Here is a 17832-nt window from a genome sequence, read left to right as displayed (position 1 = left end):
CCGAACCCAGCGCGGCGCGGAACTGTCTCTCGGCGGCGTGACGCGGAAGTTGCTCCTCTTTCCTCTCCTCTCTTGTAGCCAAAGCCGGCGAGGCAAGTTACACCGGTCCGTTATTTAAGCGAATATCCAACGACGACGTCGAGCTCCGGATCCGTGCCACGCGCCTAGAATATCTGCCTGCGGAACGTGCTCCGATTTCGGTTTCCGAGCCGGGAGACGACGCGCCCTGACGCTGCTGGCAGTTGGCACCGAGGTCCAAGGGATACGGGCACGCTTTGTCTATATCGCGCGGCGAAGTTGTACGGAGGAACGCGAATCACGATGGCGGCAGCGGTAGATTACCAGAACCAGGCGCAAGACGACGCGCAGGATCAACCAGGGAAAGGGCATCCCAACGATTCTCAGCAACATAATCAGGATCACGGCCATCAGCAGCACCATCACCAGCAACAGCACTCGTCCTCGCAACCGGGCCAACAACAGGCGACCGCCGGGATCCCCGGCAAGGACGACGAGCGTAAGCTCTTTGTTGGCGGGCTGTCCCGCAGCACCACCGACAAGGATCTCCGCGATCACTTCGGCAAGTTTGGCGAGATCGAGAGCATCTCGGTCAAGGTCGATCCCCACACCGGCATTTCGCGCGGTTTCGCGTTCATGGTGTTCACCAATCCAAAGACCATCGACAAGCTACTCGCATCCGGCGAGCATTATATCAATAAACGCAAGGTACGTGTGTGGGCAGCGTTATTACGCGGGTACTTTGCGCGCTGGATTATTGCGACCTTAATAATGAAAGCACGTTTTTGCAATGCGACGAGGGATGTGGAACGACGCTCAACGCCACCCCCTCTCGTGCCGCTCTATTGTACACGTGTATATTTATGCATTTTTTTTTTTTTTTTTTAATTGTTTATACAGGTAGACCCAAAGCGAGTCAGTAAAAAACCTCAACACGGCAAAATCTTCGTGGGTGGTCTTACTCCCGATATTACCGACGACGACATTAAGAACTACTTCAGCCAATACGGTACCATTGTCGAGCTGCAGGCGCCTTTTGACAAAGTTAAGAATCAGCGTAAAGGTTTTTGCTTTATTACGTTCGATTCGAAAGAAGTCGTGTACAAGTTGTTGAAGACGCCTAAGCAGACGATTAATGGTAAGGAAGTAGACGTCAAGAAAGTGAAGGTTAATCCGGATCCAAGAAATCAGGGCTTCTGGGCGCCTGGTTACGGCTACGGATACGGCGGCGGTTACGGCTACATCCCCGAGTACAACGGTTATCACAGCGGCTACGATGACATGTACGCGAACTACGATTACGCTGGTTATGATGGCTACGACAATATGGGATATGGTCCCAAACCGCGAGGTAACGGTCCGGGACCGCGTCAATTTCAGAGACATCAACCGTATTGAGAAAGAGTGTGAGGGAGAGAAAGAGAGAGAGAGAAAGAAAAGTGTGCGTGCGTGTGTGAAAGTAAGAGAGAGAGAAAAAAAAGTACAACCGAGAGCTAAATCTCTTGGTTATATATTGAAACATTTGATGATTACGAGTAGAACCTTTTATTATAGGTGGAACGTTTCGTCTATCAAACCGAGACTGAATCCGGGATTATGGGGGGGGAGAGAAAAGATTTAAAAAAAATGGAAAAGCCTCACCCCAAATACCCCGAATTTAGTACGTTGTGAAGGATGCTTTCGCAAGTAATGGCTTAATAATGGATATTAACAGTAACAATTAAGAGTAACAATATTAATATCTTCGTTCAACGAGTGTTGAGCAAAAAGTCGTTCTCCAAAAAAAAACCAGTGTTTCAGAATTGAGGATCGAAATGTAAAACGGATCGACCGCACGTTAAATTTTTCTCTGTAGTATCTCGTCAATTTCAAACTGATTAATTTAAATAATAGCAATTTAAATTAATTCTAGTTTTAATTTAATTGGCAATTCAACAAACTTGCTAAGCAAGATTTCTGAAGTCGGATCCAGAACAAGATAACGAGTCTGCTCGTTAAAGCGTTAATGACCCTGTGTACTATTCTGTAAAAAACATATGTTTTGCTCTTTGTATCGTGTTATACTTTTTACACTTGAAGTGAAAAAGTTATGCTGTATGTATATGATGTATGTGTATAATGAAAGGAAAACGAGCGAATGCCTTCAAAAAAGAAAGAAATTAGAATTAGAAGGAGCGAACCTACAGACATTTTGATCAATAAAATATCTACTATTAATTGTCATTTTCAAAATTGTGCTTTTTACCACGTCGATAATTTCTTATCGTGTGAAATATGTTTTTCCTATGTGAGATACAAGCTTGACAATGTGAGAATTATATAAAACGGCACGAAACATTTTTTTTTTGCGCAGAACCAGTAGCAATTACAATAATTTTAATGCCATTCGACTTTTTTCTACTTGTAATGGTAAAGTCTGTGTAAAAATGGCAAACAAACGAACGAACTTGCTTTATATTGCGCGTGAATATTAACTAATATTGGGTTTGTTTTCTATTGCGCACTGACCGCACTAGTTTGAGAAGTGTACGTATACGTTGAAGCGTGAGAAACGTACATATGAGACTCTCACGCTTTAGTATATGTACAGTTCTTGAACTACCGCAGCCGGTGCAGCAATAGAAAACAGACGTAGCGTGATCGTGACTTTAGTTAAGTGAAGTAGACCAGCAAGTCCTGAAATATGATTTGATCTAGATCTATTTGTCTTATATTCCTAATTTGCTATTAACATGTATATCCATCGTATTGGATTATCCAGAAAGTTTATGCCACATCTTTAGAAGTATTCGCTGGCCCAACAAGATGAAATTTTCATAATTTTTCTTATAGGCCGGTATTCGTAGTTCGTTCCTAATATTTAAGTACAATCTTAAAATGTTACAAATCGATCACAGCCGTGTCAGCATCTCGGGACATTAATTAAGACGGTCTTGAGATAAGAATGGACTACGAACACGGATCTTAGATACGGAAACAAAAGTATACGTTTGCTATTTCTTTTTTTAATCGGCACAAACTTGGGAAAATTCAATACCTTAATATCCTACTTTAGTGATCCTTTATACGTTAAAAAAATTTGAGTTTTATTATTCAAATATTACTTTCCTATAGCTTACAGTTGTATCTCAGACTACGTTTGCAATTTAATGTGTGTAATAATTCAAATTGTTAGACAATCTTAATTTTTACAATCGCAGTCTAATTATATGATCAAAAAAAGAAGATCAATCCACGAAAGAGAAAATACAGTCCAATCTGAGTCTGACGCGTCTTTCGAGACTGGATGAAATGACAATTACATTTATAGTATACTCACGAGTCATAATGATTGCAAAAGAAAGTATCGTATCGTACATCATTTGGAAAAAAAAAAAGAATCATCGATTTCTGAGCGTGCTTGAAGCGCTTTTTTTTCAACGCCCTACGTTTGAAAGCGCAAGTTAATAGTATTCGGTCTTCTTCTCACGTCCACGTTCATCTTCTCTTCGCAATCACAAGCTCTCGCTTTATTGGAAATGGCAAAAAAGGAGTGGTTAACATTCAAGGACCAAGGCCTTAGATCAAAATCGATTTCTCTGCTTAGCGTTAGTAAATAATTCTCATAATTAGTAAATAATAACATAATGTACTCTATCCTTTGATTTCGATTAGCAATGTAATGATGAACATCTTATGGCTGCAAGATTATATGTACATATCGTATATATGCGTGCATGCGCGCATTATATACATAGTATGCGTGTACGCATGCACGTACGTGTATGTGTATATATGTACGTGCGTTTAATGGATACGAAGCATGCGGAAACGAGATAAAAATTAATATTTAGAGCAAAAAAGTAAAAAAAAAAATTATATAATGAAAATATACACGTGATGTACGCGCGCGAGCGGCGAGTCCAACTTGTAACTTCCCGCTGTCGACGAAATAGCACATTTAGTAGTAACGAGAGAAAAAAAAACGGGGGAGAACCTTGCCGGTATAATCATAGTTTACACAATATTTAACGCAGCATCGTGTCATAACTATCGATATCCTAAATGTATCATAAAACGTATATCGCCCGTAATTAATTGTCTGGCAGTTTGTCTCTAATAACGTAAGACGGATAAAATCTGTCTTGAAACAATAGTTCTATTCACTTGCGCGTCGTCTGTGTACGGTCTGCGTATCTCGGTCTGTACTGAAAAATATGGGAAAAAAATGCAAAAAAAAAAAAAAAGAATAGAATAGGATAGACGTATGCGAGGATGATCGCCGCTGGAGATAATTAACGAGGAGTGTGACAAAGGCTTCCCTAAACTGATCCAGGTGACCAGTAACGTTTAAGGCGCGCGAAATGACCGGGGATGATAAACGAGTTATAAACATTTCTTTCACACACACTTCTGTGTCGGGCAATTCCTGTTCGCCGTGTATAAAGACTGCTCTTCATATCGCGAAAAGACTGTTAACACAAGCGATGAATACAGGCACTAGGAAATCTTGAAACAGTTGACAGAACTTGCGGTTTCGAAACCACGCGAAATTGAGAGGATTAACTGATTAACGCGTATAATTGTAAAGAATGTAGATAAGGTACACAATGGGACTACATTTAGGTACATCGAAATTATTACAATCGAAATGTTATAACGAGGCCGACGAAGCTACATTCGAAAGAAAAGAAAAGAAACAAGTTTTTTCCGCAGACGTCGCAAAGGCACGGCGGTTTGGCTCGACTCTCGCCATCGTGAGCACGTGCAAATGGGAATTATCCCCTCGTGAAGATCCCGAGCCAAGCTGATGCCTTTGAAATTAATTCTGTATACTGTGTATACCATATTTGCTGCGTGCGAAAATATATATTGAAAAACAGAGGGGTAGAGTGTAGAGAGAGAAAGGGAGAGAGAGAAAAAAAAATTTTAAAGGGAAACGATACAAAAAAATATTTTGTTACTATTAATTACTATTCGCCTGTTTCACCCATGACACAGTGTATATTTTAATTATAACAAAAAAAAAATAAAAATATCCCCATTATTTCAAATGTTCTTTGTGGAAATTTATGATATTACAATATATACATATATATATAAAAAAAATGCAAAAAGTTTACTTGTTTCACCGGTTGAGTTCTGTGCGCTCATTTCTTCCCGAGGAAGATCGAGAGAATTTGAAGACTGCGTCTTCTGATTTTATATATATAAGATATATTTGATATATATATTTATAAGATATATACACATAAGGTATATAACAAATATAATTATATAGCCAATCTTAATCTTCTACTTTACATGTTCGATTTTTAATCTTCTGTGTGTCTACATATATATCCAATTTTAATCTTCTATCTTATATATTCGTTCTTAATTTTTTCTGTCTATATACATTCAGTTTTAAATGTACACAAATATGACTTTATTTTATCTCTCTCGAATAAAATACGGTAAGCTTTTTGCACCGATCGGATCTAATGCTTTTTTTAATCTCTCCGCGGAGGGGGGGGTGATCGGGGGGATCACGGGGACGACGTTACGGTGCCCTCGACAGATGCCGCGTCGCGCGATCCTCGCGACGATGCTCTCGACAACGCTTCGGCTCGGCAGTACGGCGTTTTCCGACACCCTGGTAGTTGCGGCGCTGACTCGTTCCGGTGTGTTCCGCAACAGCTGTGTGGTTGATCGAGCTCGTCGCGTTTTCGGAGCGGCTCTTGCGACTTCTCTGAGCGGAGGCGGAGCGCGGAGGATCCGACGGAAAGGAGCAGCGTGCGAGCGGAGCGACTGAGGAGAGAGAGAGAGAGAGGGAGGGAGGGAGGGAAAGCGTGCTATGCCTCACCCAGAATCGGCACGGTTGCCGTCGCGATCGGTCACGCCGCTCCGACGATCGCGGGGATTCGCGATGTAGCCCCCTCCTCCCTCTTCCACCGCTCCTGCTCCTCGCTTCTTACCCCGCAAGAATCCGTGGAAAAATACGCACTCTCTTCCTCTCTCTTTCTCCCTCGGCGTTTTGTCGCAACACCCTGGTCACATCGATGCGTCGTCACGCAACGTCGACGGGCACTCGCGCAACAACGCTCACGGATCCTGGCCGCCGCGCCGAGTGCACCTCGTCGTCGTCCTCATCGTCATCGTCGTTAACGTCGCTGTCTCCAACGAGAAGTGCCTTCCCTCGACTCCGATCGTGCGGCCGTGCGAGCGTGCGAGCCTCCCGATCGCAGGGGAGGCAGCGTGTACGTTTCACCTGCCCCGACGACGATCGCCGACCGACACGCACCTTTGTCCAATCCTGCCTGTGCGCCTCGGTAAGTGACGAGTCTCGAGCGATACGTTCTGTCGAGGGGACGGATACCCGCGGGAAATAATGAAGGGGGGGAAAAAACGGCTGCGGGAATAGAGGATCGGGTACCAGGTCAACCGAGTTGAACAATGCCGTTGGAAATTATATATCTTCGAGGCTTGTCCCGGATAGAACTTACTGAAGCGAGTTTCAGATCAGCCAATTACTAATGTTGCGCGCATCGCAGGCCGAACCTGCGACCTGCGACGTGAGAAAAACGTTAGATTGAATTATGAAAATGAATTATCGTCTTTTCTGTTTTCTAAGAATCTTAAACCAGTACTCGAACTACCTTCACGAATTAGGAGACACATTTTTTTGCCGAAGAACTTTAACATACTTTTTTGTTAGCAAACTGATATACTTAAGGAACGAGATCGCTATTGAGATTGTTTCATCCATAATTTGTCTTTCAGAGACAAATTTGTGATCATTGGTGGATCGAGGATTTGGAGTAACGGCGGGCGTCGCGTGTGTCTTTCACGGAAGATGAAGCTGCTAATCGCCCACGAGATCGGAAAGTTTCCGAGCCGGCATGGTCTTCTCTTTTCTTTGCTGTGCGTGAAATAAAAAAAAAAAACACCGCGTGACTCGGCATTGATATATAATTTGTTGCGTGTCGTTGAACGCACGCTTGTAAAAAAGTGACTCACCTCGCACTTACGCGGTTTTTTTGTTGAGCTGAAGACGTGGCAACCTAATTGAAATTGATAATTACAGTGGGACGGCAAAACGGAGATTTAGATTGCAACAAGTTTTTCCTTCTTCCAACTGATACGGTGATCTCTGGCAAAATTATGTAGCCCAACAGACTTGACAAATGATCTAAATATTATAGTAACAACCTAAATCGATTCGTATAGTTTCGTTCTATCGTGCGTAACTCACTGTAATTATTATCGATAGGCACATGAGCATTGTATACAAGTATCGTTATGACGGTAACTCAATGATGCATTTAAGAGTTAATCTAAGGATATATAATAATTAGCCCTTGCGTACTCGCTGAGTCAGATCCACTGGATCAAAGCTATTCTCCTATTATTCGTATTTACAGAGAAAAATATTTTAGAACGTTTTCTCTTTCAGGTATATTCTCTTTTTTTAGACTTAGATTCCTAACCTGTTATTAAGGTGAAAATATGGTTTATCAAATCCTAACTAATCTAAGAATTTAAGTCATATAGACACTAGTAACAGATAACGTGAAATTTTTAGAACAATCTTAAATCAAATTTGGACCAAATTATGCTAATAAAATTGGTCCAAACTTAGAAAATCCGGAATTATTTTACAATTTCTTTTTATTACAATGACAGAGCAGTGGGTAAAAATTAGATTACATTTATAGTACCCGAGCTCATCATATCCCACTTTAATAAGGATTAAGGTTCTGAAATTTGTTAGAGTAAGGCCATTGCACGTAACAAAGTTTTAGTCATAATCGTAAGGTCGTAAGAAAATAGACCACGCACACTCGATTATTCTTCGAGCTCAAGGAGAATAATCGACTGTGCGTGGTCTATTTTCCGGCCTTACGATTATGACTAAAACTTTATTACGTGCAATGGCCTGAAGATTTTCATTGTTCAATTGTCAAGATTTAAGGATTTATCATAATGATTTTTTAGATATGGATAGATATCGATAAACGGTAGAAACAGAGAGAGAGAGAAAACACGTGTGACTTTACTGACTTTGTTTCTAGTTTCTAGCACGCGAGTACTCGAGGGTTAAGTAGAAGATAGCGAGTTGACGCGATAAGATTTCACATTTATGGGTATTTGCGATTTTGCAGATAAGTGAATCAGCTAATTGAGGCGGAAATGCATTGCTGAGACGGCGCGAGAAGCAACGGGGATTGTCTTTCGAGTAGTCGGAGTCAGTCGGAGTGGCGATCCTCGGTACATAACCTGAAAAGACAAAATGTCCCAACTAAACATCAACACGGGCAAGCGAGGGAGAGGGGTCGCGAGTACCTCCGCGTCGACCGTTTCCGCCCTGAGCAGCTCCACCGATCTGGCGAGCCTCTTCGAATGCCCCGTGTGTTTCGACTACGTGCTTCCACCTATTTTGCAATGTCAGAGCGGACATCTAGTCTGCACGAATTGCAGACCGAAACTCTCCTGTTGCCCTACGTGCAGAGGTCCTTTGGGTATGGAAAGACTTTCTTGTTATTGTTATCGAAAACTGGTTGTTGGAATTGTATCTAACGAGCGGTCGACCAACACAGGTAACATTCGTAATTTGGCAATGGAAAAGGTGGCGAGCAACGTGATGTTTCCCTGCAAATACTCCACCAGTGGCTGCACGGTCTCGCTGGTGCATACGGAAAAGGCAGATCACGAGGATGCGTGCGAGTTCCGTCCATACAGCTGTCCCTGCCCGGGCGCGTCCTGCAAATGGCAGGGATCGCTGGAACAAGTGATGCCGCATCTTATTATGAGTCACAAAAGTATTACGACCTTACAAGGTATTAAATCTGTATCCCGTTTACCGATACTTCGGTTGTAACTATTTACGCATTGTCTTTTCTGCAATCTCCTCCAGGCGAAGACATTGTTTTTTTGGCAACTGACATTAATCTCCCCGGAGCTGTGGATTGGGTCATGATGCAATCTTGTTTTGGCCACCACTTTATGCTGGTGCTTGAAAAACAAGAGAAGTACGACGGACATCAACAGTTCTTTGCAATTGTACAATTGATCGGATCTAGGAAGCAAGCGGAGAACTTTGCTTACAGGTAACTGTAACTCGTGTTATTTATCTAAAAGTAATAAAATCTGTCTTAAAAAATTCGGTAGATTTAACATTTTCATCTCGTGTAAGTGTCTATATTCATTTTCTTGTATGTATTCATTTCTTATTTTAATTAAACTATTCTAATCAACAGACTAGAACTAAATGGGCACAGAAGACGTCTCACGTGGGAAGCGATGCCGCGATCTATTCACGAAGGTGTGTCGTCTGCAATTTTAAATTCTGACTGCCTTGTATTTGACACCTCCATCGCGCAGCTTTTCGCTGACAATGGAAACCTAGGAATTAACGTTACAATTTCTATGGCCTGAGGAAAGCCAGAAAAAGCAGTGTAAAAAGAAGGAGGAAACGTCACTTCCCGGACATATCGAGCAGCCCTTGAGAATAGGTGCAATAAGGTACTCAAATGGGACTGCCCGCTATGCGCAGAGAACGGTTCTTTTTGTGTTACCAAATGGATATTAGCAATACGGAAACATTAAGGAATGTTGATTCGAGTATGTTGACTATATGCAGCATTTGGATTCTCGGCACAGGACCGTCGTTGAAAAGCTTTAAAGAGTTGGATGTGATATTGATACGTCACGGAGACAAACGTAATAAACATCTTTTCGATATATCCGTACTATGATTTTAGAGCTTTGATGCTGAGCACGATATCGAATTCCGAGAAAAAGAAAGTACCTGATAAAAACTGCGCTGTTGTCACATTACTCTCGCTCTTTTTCGCATCGAACTTTCATTCATACCTCTTCGGGGAGATTTTAATAATGCGAGACAACTTTTCTGGACTTAGTACGGCGAAAGGCGAATTACGAAACAAATTTCACAAGTTTACTGAATCTCGTTATGTATTTATGTATTTTGTTCTCCGTATATATTTTTATAGTGTTATTTTCGTTTATATAAAATTTACTTCCTCACGGTCTTCTAAAATCGCTATACTTCGTTTTTTTTCCCCTTCAATTAAAGGTCTTGTACGTATGTGTTTTCTGTATAACACGATGAATCCGGTTTTTGTGACTAACACAGTAAGCGTAGCCGCAACTGTTTCGTTATTCTACATTATGATTGCATGATATCGTGCTTTTTGCGATTTTTATACGCAAATAGCGGTGAAAGGCAGATCAGTTTTTCACGATCTAGTCTGAATGTCGAAGCAAGATGCTAATATTTTTACAACAGTTATATTAACATGGGGTGCGTTCCAAATGCATTGATAGTACTGAATATCTATAGCATATGTGAGCTATAGATTGTCAGAGCTGTCAGTACATTTCGAGATGCACCTATGGTGTGGAGCAATGTTCAATTGCAGCAAAGTTCCTGTAAGCGAGATAAAAAGGAAGTTTAAAAGTGACTGAAGCAACGATATTAAAATAAGTAAAAGAAATGTTTTATTCAATTTGAATTAAAGTACGTTGCACAGCATTCTCTCTTTTTCTTTTGCAAATATTAACGTCACGTTATACTTGCTCTCAAATAAAACTCATTTTTATCAATATCAGTGCGAAAGGAAGAAAAAATTGCTCTGTACCACGTTTAATGTTTATTGAGTTAATTTTCTTAACAAATGTCTTTTTTCAAGTAAGATATTTTTTATAGGAAATGCTATTATGGATAACAATCGTTCTTGCGATAAGATTTTCTCATAGCTATAAAGATTTTCTTTATTCTCGTAACTTATGCTTTTCGAGACACGCCAGATTTTTCCTTTATACCGTTATTTTATGTAATATTCGTTAAGCCCCTTGCACAATAGGCGATAACGATAGCGATAGCGACAGCGACAAGGTTGCCGACACAAAGCTATATTAGTTAAAAAGAATTAACTATATATGGATGTATATATACGTTGGGTGTATAAATATATATATATATATATATATATATATATATATATATATACACCCAACGTTAGCAAAAGTAAGGGTGCCTATGTATTGAAAATGCTATTTCAGTTTAATTCTTTGACTAAAGGGAAATTTCTCCACGGGGCTTTGTCGGCAACCTTGTCGCTATCGCTATCGCTATCGCATATTGTGCAAGGGGCTTTAGTTTTGAAAAGCAAAGAGATATTTAGCAAAATCAGAGCATTGAACCGAATTGCGTCACAAAGTCGTTCAATAAAAATTCGAGCTAACGGAAAGAAGTTATGGGGAACATTGTTTTCTTCGGAGGAACAATTTAGACTGAAATGTAATTATACGAGATGAGTAGGCTAAGTCTATAACGATTGATTATATATTTTTCATAGGTTACGGAAATTTGCACGAATTTTACTTTTGCTAAGTAAGTAATTTCATACGTATTGTTGAAACTGCCTTGTCAAAAGGCTGCTGACGACATTGGATTAATATATATTCTCTATCACCCGCAATTACTCGCGAATTATTTATCGGTTTAATGCCCTGTAACACAGTTGTAAGTGAGATAGAGAGAGAGAGATAGATAGAGAGGAGGTTCACGAAGTGTATAGGCGGAAGCACTGTTATTGTAAATAAGACGCGAAAACTTATTATGTGATATAATTAGTATTAGTAATGTACATCACAACATGCCGATATTCACGATGTTGGAAATAACTCGAGGGAACCAAGTGCACGGTGTACGCGCACACCGTAAATATGATTTAACGTGTATTAGCCCAAGCTTGTAACGGATTATGTTTACACACGTCTATCAGGCGGATAATTTAATTTTAGTGGATTCGCATGGAGAAATGAGCGTTCTTGGCGGTTACCGAAAAAAAAAAGAAAACAGGAGAGAAAACGAGATCGAGCCCCTGAGTATGACGTTGATTGTTACACCCCGTATCGAGACTCTGGAGAGTATCTTCCCGACTGTTAGCATGAAACATAATTCGGCAAATCGAGATTGCGGATTAATCAGTGCGCTCATCGTATCGAGATCACGATTGGTACGCACAATTGGATTCTACACAAGTATATCGTAGTGCGATATAGAGAAGGATTACATGCTAGATGTGATTTTTCTCTCTGTAAACGCGGCACTGGGTGGTGACCTAATGATTTATGTTTCAAGAAAACGCACATTACGTTGTTGAGTACCCTGTACATACGATAAGATAAACGATATAGCGTAATCCTTATTCTTTAACCAAGTAGTAATTTATTCTCTAGCATTCGCGAGGGTTCCATTGCCGTTTCATCGAAATCATGATCACGGATAATGCATTTTCAATTTTTTTAACGGATATATCCACTGTTTCGCTCGTATCGCAGAGGATGATTATGTAATATTCCCGAAAAAAAAAATGAAAGCGAGAAAATAAATACGAGAAAATAATTAGTTGCGTTATGAGCTGCACGAAGAATAAATGAGCTGGCGAATGAGAATGTATGTAAAACGTCGAAGGCTTTGGGAGCTCGCGATCGATAGATAACGAAGTCGTACGACAAACTCATCGTTATTTCGTTTCCACGTGAAGGCGCCTTGTGTTAGATTTATGTTACAGTACATGACTTCTCCTTTTTTTACTTGAGACGCGTTGAAATTATTACGTTTGAAATAAAGATACTTCGAAATCAATTGTGTATACAGCGGACGATTTGGAGGAATTATCCCATTTTACACACGCGCTTGGAGAGCCGTCCGTTGATTTTAATTTTTAGCTACTCGCGAGATCTGCGCTTTGATGATGAGATGTGAAGAACGTAGTTGCACTGAGCTGTGCAACTTGGCGAATGCCCGACATATCCCGGATAAATCGAGCAGGAATACGAACGAACGAGAGAACGAGAGTTTTTCCTTGTTTGACGACACAATTTGCGAATCGCGAATGAATTGTTGCGAGCAGCGAGTCCACGACGGAATCTTCGTGCTCTACGAGATGTCTGGCGGAGAAGCCGGCGGTGCTCGCGTGTTATTCGCAGAATAGTATAATTGTCGAGAGAATAGCTTTATTTAAATATAATGTATATACTTATATATGCATATTTATAGAATCTACAAAATGTTCAAGCCATGTATAAAGAGCATGAATAAATTTTTTTTTTATAGATACTTTTCTATCACCGGCGACATCGCTTTTTTGTCATATATCACAGTATATTACAGAAGTATATAATTGAATCATTTTAACTTGTAATACTTTGCATTATTGCGATTTTATTTAATTCGTCAATTTTATTGATGTTACATGTTATTACGTTAAAATGAGGAAGATCAAAAGTAAGAGAGATTCGATAACGAGGAAGATTAGAAAATTTTGATTGAATAAAGGAATAAATGAATAAAATCAATGAAACGGTGAACAAGCAATTCACTAATTTTGCACGTCCCATAGCGTTTTGTTCAGCGAAATGGATTTGTGGGAAACAAAGTTAACTTTTATGCATAATTATACCCGATTAAATTTTATTTTAATACAAATAAGTTACAAATTATGTGAGTACTCATTATAATGAATATGTATTCTAAATTAGGTAGATTTTAGTTAACTAGCGTTCATAGTGATGCGAAATACATAATTAAGTTACTGAAGATGATTCACATTGATAAATATTGCAATTAGAAACTTTTCTACACTTGTAAGTGTGATTATCTATGACGACAAATGCTATCTGAATATATCGTGAATTTAGGAAAAAAAATGGCACATTTACATAGTTTTATTTATGTTGATGTCTATTAATTACATATGTAAATAAGTAATGCGAATGTATTGAAGAATGGACTTGTCTCATTTCCAACAACTCAATATTATTTTTCAAGTTTAATCCACACCCCTAAATATAAATCATATTTATCTTCTTATATGAAAAACATATGAATATATGGTTCGTGTTGGTCTGAACATGCGATGTGCTCCAATGTGCTCATTGGTGCCCATGTGCCTCATGTCTCATGTGCCGTACGGCACATGCTCGGAGTTTATGGTTATGTGCTCTCGAGCCGAGTCTGAATCATTCCTGTAGCCCTGTAGCTTTCGTCTATGAATTGATCGGTGAAAATGCGCTGGATAACTTCGAAACCGGTTGTTTACACTTCCTTGGCAGCAACTACCATCGGCGCGGCGTTTTTGACAAAGTATTAGCGTTACTCAAAAGTCTTCCTCAAAATCCTGCACAATCAAGCTGATCAATTATTTCCCTCATGCTCGCGCTTTTGTCTTTCTTTTAAAGTTCTCGATCCACGAATGCATTCCTATTTTGTTGTAAAGATATAAGTAAAACCAAGTTTATACCGAGCCAAAATAATTTCAATGCTCACTGAGACAGTGTCTTAAACTTTTTGTTGCTTTTTTATGACTTATTAAGCGATGTATGCGTTACATGGAAGAAAGTTATGTGAAATAGTAAAAGTAAATTACGTTGAATTTGCAGGGATTACATGGGAGGCCCAAAATACGAAGGAAAGGAGAATCTAGAGGATAAAGTAGTCATTGTGACGGGAGCCAATTCTGGTATCGGAATGGCAGTAACGACAGAGTTGGCCAAACGTAAAGCAAAAGTTATCATGGCATGCAGGGACATGGAAAAATGTGAAATGGTACTTGTATCGTTGTTAGTATCTACTCAATTTACAAATAAAGTATAAAATCAAATGGATAACGTTGTACCGTAAGGATATTACGCTTAAGTCGAGCGACCAGCTTCTCTCTCGTGTCGCTTATTATTTTAAATCGCTGCAACGTGGTTCTGTTCTCGCTTACAGGAACGCCGAAGTATCGTACTCGATACGAAGAATAAGTACGTTTATTGTAGAAAGTGTGACTTAGCGTCGCAAGAAAGTATTAGAAAATTTGTCACACAATTTAAGAAAGGTGATTGACGTTTGGTACACAGCTATTCTGATTTTTTTTTTACTTTACTTAACTGACGCGTGTCTATCCTGTTTACGTTGTGTACAGAATATGGCAAACTTCATATACTTATTAATAACGCCGGCGTAATGAGATGTCCAAAGAGTCACACTAAGGATGGTATCGAGATGCAACTTGGGGTAAATTACATGGGGCCCTTCTTGCTCACGAACTTGCTCCTGGACGTCTTGCGAGCATCCGCGCCATCCAGAATTGTGAATTTGACGAGCGTTGCCTATCGCAGTGCCCAAATAAATGTGAAGGATTTAAATTGGGAGAATGATTATGACGCTGGTGGAGCGTACGCGCAAAGTAAATTAGCTATAATGCTTTTTACTCGTGAATTGGCGAACAGATTAAAAGGTGATCTAGCATAAATTACATAATTTTCCTCGTTTCGCGATGACCGCTATGCTCTACTTTCCATTTATTTTACAGGAACTGACGTTACTGCGAACGCTGTCCATCCTGGTATAGTTGATACAAATATAACGCGGCATATGTTTGTATATACCAACTTCTTTTCCCGATTTCTTCTTTACCCATTCGCTTGGCCATTTATCAAAGCACCTTTGCAAGCAGCTCAAACCGTTTTGTATGCAGCATTAGATCCTAGTCTTACAAATGTTTCCGGATGTTATCTCGCGTAAGTACCGTCGAAAATTGAACAAACGATAAACGTCGCGAATGTAATATCGATGTCATTGTTATATTTGCTACAGCAATAGTGAAATCAAGGAATTAACAGAAGAGGCCAAGGACGATGACCTAGCGAAATGGTTGTGGAAAGTTGGTGAAAAGTGGACAAAACTCAATGTTGCATAAATATATGTACGATAGAAATATACAGTTGCCAGTTGTAATTTGTTTTTAAATGAAATATGAAATTTAAACACGTTCTTGAAATTCTTTTCCTTCGTAAAACATTCATGTTTAATTGAAGTATAAAATAACATGAGATGTCGCATAGTCATTCTTCGCACGATTTGAGATTTATGTGAGAAATCTTATCGATGTAAGATTTAGTACATTGTTTCTGTAAATTAATTAAAAAATATCTGTTTTAAACTAATCTATCGCGTATTAAATTTAACGTTATTTGAACAAAATTTTTACTTTGATCAAAAAAGCTATTTATACAAATTAATTTATTACTACACTACTTCTTGCTAAACGAGAAGAAAGGATATAACTCTAGAATCGTTCTGCTTTTCAAGTGGTTTTCGTAAAGTAAAAGAAATTCGCATTTTTATTGATCTAAAGCATCTAAAAATATTTTCATTGAGAAAAAAAAAATCCCAATAATATGCCAACACAGTTTATCATCGTTCATTAATGCAAAGCATATCTTTTCTTGAAAAAAATTCCATGATAAAAAGATTCAAAATATTTTTGAATAATGACGGTAAAGACGAGAAAAACAAAGTTATAGGTATATAGGTGATACAGGTGAACGTGGTGTCTGGTGGTGTGTTACCTGTTGAAAACAGGCGTGGCTATGTAGTTCAACGTTTACGTTTTGTGCATAGAGGCGCCAGTAGACATGGCAAGTCAAGATTGTCAAGAATGTCAAGGATGGTTTATGCCGTTTATGGTTTCATCGTTTCATCTGAAATGTTGACATGTTGGACTTACAGCTCACAGGTTCCACTCTGGTTATTTCAATAAATGAATTTAAGGAACATGTATTGAAACAAGGAGGTTGAACAGTTTGTACGTTAAACTAACACCACATTAATACAATGTTAACGTCTTCAATCGCTGATTAATAATATCGTTTTGCAGAATTGATCGTCGATTTGTCATCATGGTGCCGCAATTGTGGGAATCGGCGGACAAAAGCGTCAAGAAGGAAGTGTTAAAGCCAGGTGTGTTTACGAAGAAGCCAACGGAATGCTCCGCGTGTACTGTTATTGTGGATAAGATAAATGTTACTGGAACATCTGAAGCGGATTTGAGAGATCAGTATCATAGCGCTATTCTTGATGGCGAGCCCGAGAAGACTGTGATTGTAGGAGAGGCCAGCTCAGAAATTGACGAAAATGTTGAGAGAGCGATTTGCATGATGAATGTCAGTGAGAGGAGTCTCGTTACCATTGTCCTGCCTCCAAAACGCTCAGATGAATCTATAGGTAGCGATGAATCCATAATAGTTAAGTTCGAGATCACGTTGACTCGGTGTAAACGTCACAAACCAGTTTGGGAATGGAGCGCGGAGGAAAAGTACGAAGTGGCTTTGAAATACAAAGAGAGAGGTGCCGAATTGTTCAAGGACTCCCGAATCGTAGATGCGTTTCGCAAGTTCAGCAGAGCTTGCAAGCTTCTGATAACGTTGGAGCCGATAGCGGACTTGGAATTAGATAAGCAATTGGAGTACGGCATTAATGATTTAAGACTTGCGTTGTACAACAATATGGCTATATGTCATCTGAAGCGAAAGAACTTTCAGCGTGTCGTTACGTTGTGTACCAAGGTGTTGGATAAGGACGGAATTAATGTTAAGGCTTTATATAGAAGAGGAGTGGCGTATGGCAGTATGGGAGATAACGAAAAAGCTATAACAGATCTGAAAGCGGTACTTACCTTAGAATCTAGTAATCACTTGGCGAAAGAACAGTTCGATGTCTATAACACCAGGTTACAAGAATCAATTCGGAGAAATAAAGACATGATGAAAAGAATGTTTAAGACTTAATAATAAATTTTAAGTATTTTGTATATAAATTTAATTTTTCGAGAAATAAAGTATTTATTTTATAAATAGAAAAATAAGATTTTCATTTTTATACGTAATAATCTATTCTTATTTATCTTAATTATTTTTTATTATCAGCGCACTATATACCGTCACATGTAATTACCATTATATAATGTGTTTGTGTCCTAAACGAAGTAATAGCAT

General features: G+C 39.3%; 3 protein-coding genes across 8 annotated transcripts; all 3 read left to right on the top strand.

The window, feature by feature from the left end:
* The first annotated feature begins 50 nt into the window (after positions 1-50).
* LOC143906291 (RNA-binding protein squid) lies at positions 51-4697 on the top strand. 2 transcript variants are annotated; one of them, XM_077422271.1, is made up of 3 exons: positions 53-726; positions 919-1369; positions 1573-4697. In XM_077422271.1, the coding sequence occupies exons 1-3, from the start codon at positions 322-324 to the stop codon at positions 1602-1604; spliced, it is 888 nt and encodes a 295-aa protein (XP_077278397.1). In that variant the 5' UTR covers positions 53-321; the 3' UTR covers positions 1605-4697. The 2 variants fall into 2 exon arrangements, with proteins under 2 accessions (XP_077278396.1, XP_077278397.1); XM_077422270.1 differs by having other exon boundaries at positions 51-726; positions 919-4697.
* Positions 4698-5573: 876 nt separating this feature from the next.
* On the top strand, positions 5574-15829 carry LOC143906290 (E3 ubiquitin-protein ligase SIAH1). 5 transcript variants are annotated; one of them, XM_077422269.1, is made up of 10 exons: positions 5574-6308; positions 6760-6900; positions 8142-8498; positions 8577-8816; positions 8894-9086; positions 14452-14617; positions 14783-14891; positions 14979-15293; positions 15369-15576; positions 15653-15829. In XM_077422269.1, the coding sequence occupies exons 3-10, from the start codon at positions 8270-8272 to the stop codon at positions 15753-15755; spliced, it is 1563 nt and encodes a 520-aa protein (XP_077278395.1). In that variant the 5' UTR covers positions 5574-6308; positions 6760-6900; positions 8142-8269; the 3' UTR covers positions 15756-15829. The 5 variants fall into 5 exon arrangements, with proteins under 5 accessions (XP_077278395.1, XP_077278392.1, XP_077278393.1 ...); XM_077422266.1 differs by lacking the exons at positions 14452-14617; positions 14783-14891; positions 14979-15293; positions 15369-15576; positions 15653-15829 and adding an exon at positions 9237-11863 and having other exon boundaries at positions 5580-6308; XM_077422265.1 differs by lacking the exons at positions 5574-6308; positions 6760-6900; positions 8142-8498; positions 8577-8816; positions 8894-9086 and adding an exon at positions 13929-14155.
* A 644-nt stretch (positions 15830-16473) lies between these two features.
* On the top strand, positions 16474-17702 carry LOC143905940 (peptidyl-prolyl cis-trans isomerase FKBP4). The gene is made up of 2 exons (XM_077421616.1): positions 16474-16643; positions 16716-17702. Exon 2 carries the CDS (start codon positions 16738-16740, stop codon positions 17623-17625), a length of 888 nt encoding a protein of 295 aa, XP_077277742.1. The 5' UTR covers positions 16474-16643; positions 16716-16737; the 3' UTR covers positions 17626-17702.
* Positions 17703-17832: the final 130 nt, after the last annotated feature.

This window comes from Temnothorax americanus, unplaced genomic scaffold (genome assembly GCF_048541705.1).
Source record: "Temnothorax americanus isolate GAGA-0224 unplaced genomic scaffold, ASM4854170v1 Scaffold7, whole genome shotgun sequence".
Taxonomy (NCBI): Eukaryota; Metazoa; Arthropoda; class Insecta; order Hymenoptera; family Formicidae; genus Temnothorax; species Temnothorax americanus.
The sequence above is the reverse complement of the archived record's forward strand: the minus strand, read 5'-3'. Positions and strand labels throughout refer to the sequence as shown.

Excerpts from the sequence above, each read along its gene's own strand:
- LOC143906291 (XM_077422270.1), top strand. The coding sequence starts at position 322 with ATGGCGGCAGCGGTAGATTACCAGAACCAGGCGCAAGACGACGCGCAG. Across the intron at positions 727-918 it reads ATTATATCAATAAACGCAAG|GTAGACCCAAAGCGAGTCAG; the intron begins GTACGTGTGTGG and ends TTGTTTATACAG.
- LOC143906290 (XM_077422269.1), top strand. The coding sequence starts at position 8,270 with ATGTCCCAACTAAACATCAACACGGGCAAGCGAGGGAGAGGGGTCGCG. Across the intron at positions 8,817-8,893 it reads AAGTATTACGACCTTACAAG|GCGAAGACATTGTTTTTTTG; the intron begins GTATTAAATCTG and ends AATCTCCTCCAG. Across the intron at positions 15,294-15,368 it reads ATTGGCGAACAGATTAAAAG|GAACTGACGTTACTGCGAAC; the intron begins GTGATCTAGCAT and ends TTTATTTTACAG.
- LOC143905940 (XM_077421616.1), top strand. The coding sequence starts at position 16,738 with ATGGTGCCGCAATTGTGGGAATCGGCGGACAAAAGCGTCAAGAAGGAA.